Genomic DNA, 9,677 nt, shown 5'->3' with positions numbered 1-9,677 from the left:
TGAAATGGCTGAGTGATTAGCTTGTGACTGGTCACAGAAATAGCTATGTTAAAGTTAAAGCATACACATCCGCAAAGGCACCCCTTGACAAAGGAATTAGCATAGAATTTAGCATTGAAATAGCTAAGTTAAAGTATACACATCCGCAGAGGCACCCCTTGACAAAGGAATTAGCATAGCTTTAAATCGAAATCTTAAAGTGACTTTGTGTGTGTGACTGTGCAAACAGAAAATCCAGGAAAAACAACATCAAAATATTCCTGAAATAGCACCGTGTACATCACCAGCGCTGTGTGCAAAAATCCCAGTGGGATGCAAAGTCAAACAACAACAACCACAAGACAACTTTAGATTTAGGCCATCAGTCTAACTCCGTACTAAGTCGGGTAACGAGGAATCCGATGAGCTATAAAGCTCTTTACCCCCCCCCACCCCACCCACAGATGTCCAGCAAAATAAGTACCAACAACGCATGGCCCCAAAGAGGCTGGTAGAGTTCACAATAAAGTTTTATTATTTTGGGTTTACATCGCGTGAGTATACATCTTGTGTCGTAACCCTCCACCACCCGACACAGCCAGCGAGGTTTGTCACGTTAACAAAACGCGCCAATTAGTTCCTAGTGTAGTGTATTGTCATGTAGTGTATAGTAGTGTAGTGTATAGTAGTGTAGTGTATAGTAGTGTAGTGTATAGCGTAGTGTATAGTGTAGTGTATAGTGTAGTGTATAGTAGTGTATAGTAGTGTAGAGCGTAGTGTATAGTGTAGTGTATAGTGTAGTGTATTGTCGTGTAGTGTATAGTAGTGTAGTGTATAGTAATGTAGTGTATAGTAGTGTAGTGTATAGCGTAGTGTATAATAGAATAGCGTATAATAGAGTAGTGTATAGTAGTGTATAGTGTAGTGTATAGTAGTGTGTAGTGTATAGTAGTGTAGTGTATAGTAGTGTATAGTAGTGTATAGTGTAGTGTATAGTAGTGTAGTGTATAGTGTAGTGTATAGTGTAGTGTATAGTAGTGTATAGTAGTGTAGTGTATAGTAGTGTATAGTGTAGTGTATAGTGTAGTGTACAGTGTAGTGTATAGTAGTGTAGTATATAATAGTGTAGTGTATAGTAGTGTAGTCTATAGTAGTGTATAGTGTAGTATATAATAGTGTAGTGTATAGTAGTTTAGTGTATAGTAGTGTATAGTGTAGTGTATAGTGTAGTGTACAGTGTAGTGTATAGTAGTGTAGTATATAATAGTGTAGTGTATAGTAGTGTAGTCTATAGTAGTGTAGTGTATAGTGTAGTGTATAGTAGTGTAGTGTATAGTGTAGTGTATAGTAGTGTATAGTGTAGTGTATAGTAGTGTATAGTGTAGTGTACAGTAGTGTATAGTAGTGTATAGTGAAGTGTATAGTAGTGTATAGTGTAGTGTATAATGTAGTGTATAGTAGTGTATAGTGTAGTGTATAGTAGTGTGTAGTGTGTAGTGGACAGTATAGTGTTTCATATAGTGCCGTGTATAATAGTGTAAAGTGTAGTAGAGAGTAAACCCACAGCATGTTCAAGTTGAGTAACGAGGCTTCGCTGACGACTGCATCCAACCATCGGGCGATTATTTTTTTTAGTAGTGTATAGTAGTGCAGTGTATAGTAGAGTAGTGTATAGTAGTGTAGTGTATAGTAGTGTAGAGCGTAGTGTATAGTGTAGTGTATTGTCGTGTAGTGTATAGTAGTGTAGTGTATAGTAGTGTAGTGTATAGTAGTGTAGTGTATAGCGTAGTGTATAGTGTAGTGTATTGTCATGTAGTGTATAGTGTATAGTAGTGCAGTGTATAGTAATGTAGTGTATAGTAGTGTAGTGTATAGTAGTGTAGTCCACCCATCTCGGGCCGGGGGATGACGTCACCGCGAACAAAACGACGTGACGTCACCCGCACGTCGATGTCAGCGCGACGCGTGTGACGTCACCCGGGCGACGTGACGTCACACACCTCACGCCCCTGACAGCCGCGGCCGACACCGCATCGTTTAACGTCCTCCTCCCTCACCTCGTCGATGTCCGCAATCGTCGGTGAGGAACAGAGGAGGAGGAGAGGAGGGGAGGAGGAGGGGAGGAGGAGGAGGGGAGGAGGAGAGAGCCGCTCGCTCAGCTACCCGTGGCGGACTCCGCTACCCCCAACCTCCTCACCCGCCCCACCTCACACAACCACCCCTCCCCCCCGCTGGTTTCCAGGCAAATGGCCAGGCCTGACTGAGGCCTGGCGGCTTAAATCCTCGTTAATTAGCCCGCGTTCGTTGTCGTCGGCGGTCTGTTGGCTTGGGGGGTTGTTGGTTCAGGGGTTGAAACACGCGGCATCTTTGCATCGGCCTCTGTGAGCGTGAAAGGTCGCTAACGAATCCACAGCTCTGCAAGGCGGGGGGAGGTGGGGGGTAGGAGATGTTGACTACCTCGCCATGTATACAGGAGGTCGTGGGTTCGATCCCGACCCCTGCTGCTGTATATTTGGAGTCTGCGTCTCTCATCACGGTGGCTAGGAGATGTTGACTACCTCGTCCGGTGTGCAGGAGGTCGTGGGTTCGATCCCAACCCTGCTGCTGTATATTTGGAGTCTGCGTCTCTCATCATCACGGTGGCTATGAGATATTGACTACCTCGCCCGGTGTGCAGGAGGTCCTGGGTTCGATCCCGATCCTGCTGCTGTATATTTGGAGTCTGCGTGTCTCTCCCATCATCTTCATCATCATCACGGTGGCTTGGAGATGTTGACTACCTCGCCTTGTATGCAGGAGGTCGTGGGTTCGTTCCCGGTCCTGCTGCTGCTGTATATTTGGAGTCTGCGTCTCATCACGGTGTCTAGGAGATGTTGACTACCTCGCCTGGTTTGCAGGAGGTGGGTTCGATCCTGACCCTGCTGCTGCTGCTGTATTTGGAGTCTGCGTCTCTCTCTCATCATCATCCTCATCACAGTGGCTAGGAGATGTTGACTACCTCGCCCGGTGTGCAGGAGGTCGTGGGTTCAATCCTTGCCCTGACGCCTGCTGCTGTATATTTGGAGTCTGCGTCTCTCCCATCATCTTCATCATCACGGTGGCTAGGAGATGTTGACTACCTCGCCCGGTGTGCAGGAGGCCCTGGGTTCGATCCCGACCCTGCTGTATATTTGGAGTCTGCGTCTCATCATCACGGTGGCTATGAGATATTGACTACCTCTCCCGGTGTGCAGGAGGTCCTGGGTTCGATCCCGATCCTGCTGCTGCTGCTGTATATTTGGAGTCTGCGTGTCTCTCCCATCATCTTCATCATCATCACGGTGGCTTGGAGATGTTGACTACCTCGCCTTGTGTGCAGGAGGCCGTGGGTTCGATCCCGACCCTGCTGCTGCTGTATATTTGGAGTCTGCGTCTCTCATCACGGTGGCTAGGAGATGTTGACTACCTCGCCCGGTGTGCAGGAGGTCGTGGGTTCGATCATTACCCTCACGCCTGCTGCTGTATTTGGAGTCTGCGTCTCTCATCATCATCATCACGGTGGCTAGGAGATGTTGACTACTTCGCCCGGTGTGCAGGAGGACGTGGGTTCGATCCTTACCCTGACGCCTGCTGCTGCTGCTGCTGTATATTTGGAGTCTGCGTCTCTCATCATCATCATCACGGTGGCTAGGACATGTTGACTACCTCGCCCGGTGTGCAGGAGGACGTGGGTTCGATCCCGACCCCTTACTATGCCTGCTGCGGCTGTATTTGGAGTCTGCCTCTCTCATCATCATCATCACGGTGCTAGGAGATGTTGACTACCTCGCCCGGTGTGCAGGAGGTGGTGGGTTCGATCCGGACCCCTGACGATGCCTGCTGCTGCTGTATATTTGGAGTCTGTGTCTCTCATCATCACGATGGCTAGGAGATGTTGACTACCTCGCCCGGTGTGCAGGAGGTCGTGGGTTCGATCCGGACCCCTGACGATGCCTGCTGCTGCTGTATATTTGGAGTCTGTGTCTCTCATCATCATCATCACGGTGGCTAGGAGAAGTTGACTCCCTCGCCTGGTGTGCAGGAGGTCGTGGGTTCAATCCTGACCCTGACGCCTGCTGCTGCTGCTGCTGTTTATTTGGAATCCGCGGCTCTCTCATCATCATCATCATCATCACTCCGGCTAGGCGACGTTAACTCCCTCGCCTAGTGTGCAGGAGGTCGTGGTTTTCGACCCCAACCCCTGACGATGCTTGCTGCCGGACTCTGCGTTCATCTCCACGTGGTGCTCGCGCGGATGTCTCTCCGGGTCCTCGTGGTTGCGTTTCCCTCCGCGTTGCCTTCACGACGTCGCGGCGACGTCGTCGCGACGGCGACTCCGCGGCGGTGACGCTCGCGTTTTTATTTGTACGCGCCGACGGCAGGGAAAATGGACGGCGGGGACGAGAAGCGAACGTCCTGCGTCGTCTGCGGCCAGGAGGCGGACGGCGCGGCCGCGCTGCAGGACCACATGAGGCAGCACGGCAGGTGGGGCAACCCGGCCGTCGTGCACCTGTGCGACCAGTGCGTGTACAGCACGGACAAGCAGAGCCGCCTCAACATCCACCAGAGGATCCACACGGGCGAGAAGCCCTACATGTGCACCGCGTGCGGCAAGGCGTTCACCCAGTCGGGGGCCCTCCAGTGCCACCAGAGGACGCACACGGGCGAGAAGCCCTACAAGTGCACGATGTGCGAGAAGGCCTTCACGCAGTCGGGCGCCCTGCACAACCACGAGAGGACGCACACGGGCGAGAAGCCCTACAAGTGCTCGGTGTGCGGCAAGGCCTTCACGCAGTCGGGGGCCCTCCAGAGCCACCAGAGGACGCACACGGGCGAGAAGCCGTACAAGTGCACCGTGTGCGGCAAGGCCTTCACGCAGTCGGGCGCCCTCCACAGCCACCACAGGACCCACACGGGCGAGAAGCCGTACAAGTGCGGCGTGTGCATGAAGGCGTTCACCCAGTCGGAGAACCTGCACAAGCACCAGGTGACCCACGCGGGCCTCCAGTTCAAGAGTTCGAACTTCACGACCCCGACGATAATAAAGAATTGAATTTTTGGGGGTGGGGTTGGGGGGAGGGACGGAGGTGGGCAAATCGCGACGGACGCTCTCGCAGGTGATCCCTCTCGTCGGCGTCGATCGCCCTGACCGACCGGGCCGGAGGGACGTGTGGCGACTGCGGGACGGACAGGCCCGGGGGGGACACGAAGCGTCGTCGTCGTCGTCGTCGCCGCCGCTTGATACTCTGCGCCTTCCCCGCGCGGTCGACGAGGCGCCCCCCCCCCCCCCCTCGCTCCCCCCCCCCCCACCACCACCACCGGTGAGCCGGTCCAACCGAGGAGGCCACCCACCACCCCGGTTGGAGCTGTCCTTTGTTCGGCGCGTGCACCGGCGGCCCTCCGTGAGTGGGCACCGGCCGTCGCCAGTGGAGGGTGACCTTGGTCTGTTGGTCGCACGAAAGGACCCCCCCCCCTTTCAATCCGTGGCGCCGAACGCGGGCACGGCTATCGGGAACCGCCCCCTACGTCAGCGGCGTCAAGGCCCACTTTTTCTGATCCGCGGCTGACGCCGGGGGGCCCGCGGCCGTCCGCCCCTGGTTACGGCGACCGCCGAACGGGAGTCGCTCGCGCGATGAAATGGGTCGGGTCGCGACCGCCCGCGCACGACGGGCGACTGCACGGTTTGCGAGGAGTCAACGTGGCGAGTTCTTTGAAGTGGGGGGGGGGGGGTTTACGAACCCCTCCCCCCCCCCCCCCCCCCCTGGCTCCGACCCACCCCTCCTCCGCCACCTTCCCGGCGGTATTAACCAGGGCGGCCGGTGAGCTCGAACCTTTGGAGGAGGAGAAAAGAAGGAGAAATAAAAAAACCCCCTGGCGAAATCGGAGACGAAAACACCGCCGCCGCCTTGCTCGACCGCCGTGTCACTCCGCAATAAAAAAAAACCTAGCCCCCCCCCCCCCTGCCACCCCCCTCCCCCACTGGCGGTATTAACCAGGGCGGCCGGTAAGTTCACACCTTGAAGAAGAAAAACAAAAGACCTCCGGCAAAAACAAAGCCGAAAACCGCCACCACCACCACCACCACCTCGCTCACCCCGCCATCAAAAAAACTTATGCCCCCCCTTCTCCCCCATCTCCCCCCCCCCCATCTCCCCCCCCCATCCCGAGATGGGTGGACACTTGCCCGTGGTTTTTGTGATCGGAGAACGGCTGAGCGACGGAGAGCGACGGACAAGCGTTTTTCAAGTGCACTGGATGAGGATGGGGGCGTACGCGAGCCCGCACGTTAAAACGGCACGGTTGATGTTCAGCGCCCGTGTGCGAAAGTGGCATGAACAACCCCAGTGGGTGGATAAAAGTACGGACCGGTGCCTCCAACCCCCCCCCCCCTCTCCTCCTCCCTGCATCACCCCGACCATTCCGGTATCCTGGGACGCTTACTGGATGAACGAGATGACGCCTGGAGGGAGGTAGGGAGGTAGGGAGGGATAGGTCGGTAGGGAGGTAAGGGGGTCGGGAGGTAGGTAGGGAAGGAGGGAGGTCGGGAGGGAGGGAGGTTCAGCAAAGTTGGTTTTCTCCGAGGAGGCTGTGAACCAGCAGCGGCGGTGGAGTTTGCATGCTCCATCTCTTGATGCGCGCGGATTTTTTAATTTTTATTATTCTTCGCGCGAAGTGGTGGCGGGGGACGAAATAAAAGTTGAGTTCAAGAAGAAACTTACCGAATAGTCACGGGGGAATGCGTGGGACTTGCTTGACCCCGTTTATTTTTTTAATAGGCGGGGGGCGGGAGGGGAGGAGGGGTCCCAGGCGACTCGGTGATGCTCTCCGCATGCGATAAATATCCGTCGGCCGATTGATTTTCCGCGATCGTGGGTAATTGCCCGATCGCGCTCTGCGGGATGAATTGTTGGCGTGTATTTTTTTTTACACGCGCTCGCTCGGCACCGGTTTTCATTACAGGCCGCTCCCTTAACTCGTCGAGGGTTGGGTCGAGAGATCAAAACGTAGAACGGATTGGGGGGGGGGCGTTCGTCAACCAAACAGCGGCTTCTTAGGCCCGGGCGAAACGGACGATCTTTTTAAAACTCGGCAAATTCTGCTTGGGGATTTTCAACATTCCTCTGCCTCCTCATCCATCACCGCCGCCGGTTTTGCCGGCGAGAGCCAACCGAGTTGTTGTGCCACCTGGGTTTGGCTCTCGTCGCCGGGTGCTGGAGGCCAATCGCGACGTCGTAAAATACAACGTTAAGCCCCTTCGCGGCCATCTCGCCCAAGCGGGAGGTTAATTGCGAGTCTTCGTCGCCCGCCTCCCGCCCGCGTTCGCGTGCCGTAACTCGACGCACGTTTTTAGTATTCCGCGCGGTCCGTTTTGCCCTTCATTTCGCGTCGCCGTTCGCGCTCCCCGTTAAACCCTGGACAATCGAGAGTCTGCGTCGTGCCAATGAGCAGTTAACCGTAGTGTGTAGACTTGCGCGCGCGCGTATGCATATGTGTCTGCTACCGCTTGAGACGGGTGGTGAGGAGGGAGACTGCCGTCAACGACTTGATCCTCGTTTCGGTAAATTTGACGTCGGTGGGTGATGCTGCTGCTGCTGCGTTGGCGGTGGTGCACTAATAGCACCAACAACAACGCAACTTGGCGCATCGTTCATAAAGGAATTCTGTACACAGGGACTCCTCTACTTATGAACGAGTTAAGCTCTAGAGTTCTGCTCATAAGTCGATTTGTTCGTGAGTCCCAACTTTAATCCTGTCAATTCCAAACACTTTGTACGACGTGCACACTTCATGTTCTGCAGATGTCGATGCACGGCGGTTGAACTTACGACTCTTGGTCCGGACAGGCAACTGGATGTACGGACCAGGTTTGTTCCCATCTCTGAAAGTTCGTAAGTCGAATGTTTCGTAAGTAGAGGAGTCTCCGTACAATATGTATGGTTCTTGAACTTCTTTCACACCGTACGTAGCCCAACCGCGCTATTTGGAGAACAACTAAACACAACAACATTGAGCAGCAGTTCTCAAGAAACGACTTCTGGTGGGCAATGGCTCTCATTCACGATAAGGGCCACTGCCCAAAATGTCGCCTCTTAAATGTTTCTAGTCCAAAAATCCTTGTCACGGCCACACACAGCAAGGCGGCCATGCAAGCCCCGGCTCGGGGACATTCCTCCCCGACTGCTTTCCACACGGCGCTCTCCTCTGTCGCTTCATCTTCGTTTTCCACCCCCCCCGCCCCCTTCCCACCGCATCTTCGATGAGCACGGTTGGCTCCGTACGACGGTGCCAAAGAATTTCAACCTACACAAAGATCCCCCCCCCCATATAGCCGTAACAGACTGTTGGGGCAAGTGCTGTTCGCGAGCAGAACCTATGAAGACTGGCACGGCACACGACGGGGGTAGGTGGCCAGCACCTCGCCCGGCCGCCTTTGTCTCCCCAGACCGCACCAGGTACTCGTTTGGATCCGAGTCGACCTAGGGGAGGCCCAAGGAATAGGTTCAGATAATCGTCACTGGTGTTGGCCGTGAGCGGAAATCGAACTTCGGGTCGGCTGGTTCGTAATGCAGCGGGCTAACCGCTACACTACCACTCCCCATACAGCGGCACACACAGTGACAAAGGCAAAGATCCTCCATATAGCCTTAACGGACTTGGGGCAAGTGCTGTTAGTAGTGAGTAGCAGCACCTATGGAGGCCGGCACGGCACACGAGGGGGTGGGTGGCCAGCACCATGCCCGGCCGCTTTTGTCTCCCCGGTGGCGCTGTTTTTACGCACCGCACCAGGTACTCGTTTAAGGCTGAGACGACCTAGGGGAGACCCAGGACCGGCTCGGATAATAGTCACTGACGTTGGACGTGAGCGGGAATCGAACTCGGGTCGCCGGGTGCGTGGCGCTAACCGTTACCACTACCGCCAGGGGCGGAGCCAGGATTTTGACTTTGGGGGGGGTGGCTGACTTCAATATTCTGAGATATCCACTGTTTATGTTTTCCAATGGGCGTCACAAATGTATAAAACAAATTTTATTGGATTTGAACGCGGAGTTCATTAATAGGTCGGAGCCGCCGATGTGGCTAATAAGTTCGATAAGTTCGAAAGGCTGCCGCTCAAGCAGCCTGCACGGCAGCACAAGGTGGCAGCACAAGGTGGCAGGCTGCAGCATTTTGCAGCAGCCGGATATCCGGTTATCCCGATTACCGATTTTCCCAAAATTTCAGGGGGGGCTGAGCCCCCCCACAGCCCCCCCCCCCTCCCCCCTGTGGCTCCACCCCTGACTAGCGCTCCCCAACGTACACACATGTTTCAAATCGGCCGAGTTTTATGGGCAGCAAACGTGAACCGCCACGTCCATTACACCAGTAGTTCTTACCCTTTCCTGCAGCCTTTTGAACCCCTTTGGATCTCAATCGTTAAACAATGTTTCAATGTTAATAAACACATAGGGTTCGTTAAGACAAAGTAAGTTGTTACATGCCCTTGCTTCATTTGTGTTTTCGATTTACCTTCTAAAACGAGATCTGGCAGTGTCTCGCTACCCCCCCGAAAGGGCATCTCTGTCACCCCCATGGTGTCTCGCTACCCCCAGAAAGGGCATCTCTGGCACCCCCAGGGGGTGTCTCGCTACCCCCAGAAAGGGCATCACTGGTACCCCCAGGGGGTGTCTCGCTACCCCCAG

The 9,677-nt window shown here is 54.6% G+C and overlaps 1 protein-coding gene across 1 annotated transcript; it reads left to right on the top strand.

Moving 5' to 3' along the window:
- Positions 1-1,943: 1,943 nt before the first annotated feature.
- On the top strand, positions 1,944-9,460 carry LOC116958623 (uncharacterized). Its single transcript, XM_032981348.2, has 2 exons — positions 1,944-2,059; positions 4,380-9,460. Exons 1-2 carry the CDS (start codon positions 2,044-2,046, stop codon positions 5,048-5,050), a joined length of 687 nt encoding a protein of 228 aa, XP_032837239.1. The 5' UTR covers positions 1,944-2,043; the 3' UTR covers positions 5,051-9,460.
- Positions 9,461-9,677: the final 217 nt, after the last annotated feature.

The sequence above is a fragment of the Petromyzon marinus genome, chromosome 80 (assembly GCF_048934315.1).
Source record: "Petromyzon marinus isolate PM22_M1 ecotype Great Lakes invasive population chromosome 80, UKy_Petmar_22M1.pri1.0, whole genome shotgun sequence".
Classification (NCBI taxonomy): Eukaryota; Metazoa; Chordata; class Hyperoartia; order Petromyzontiformes; family Petromyzontidae; genus Petromyzon; species Petromyzon marinus.
Note: the sequence above shows the minus strand (reverse complement) of the source record. Positions and strands in the feature narration are given on the sequence as shown.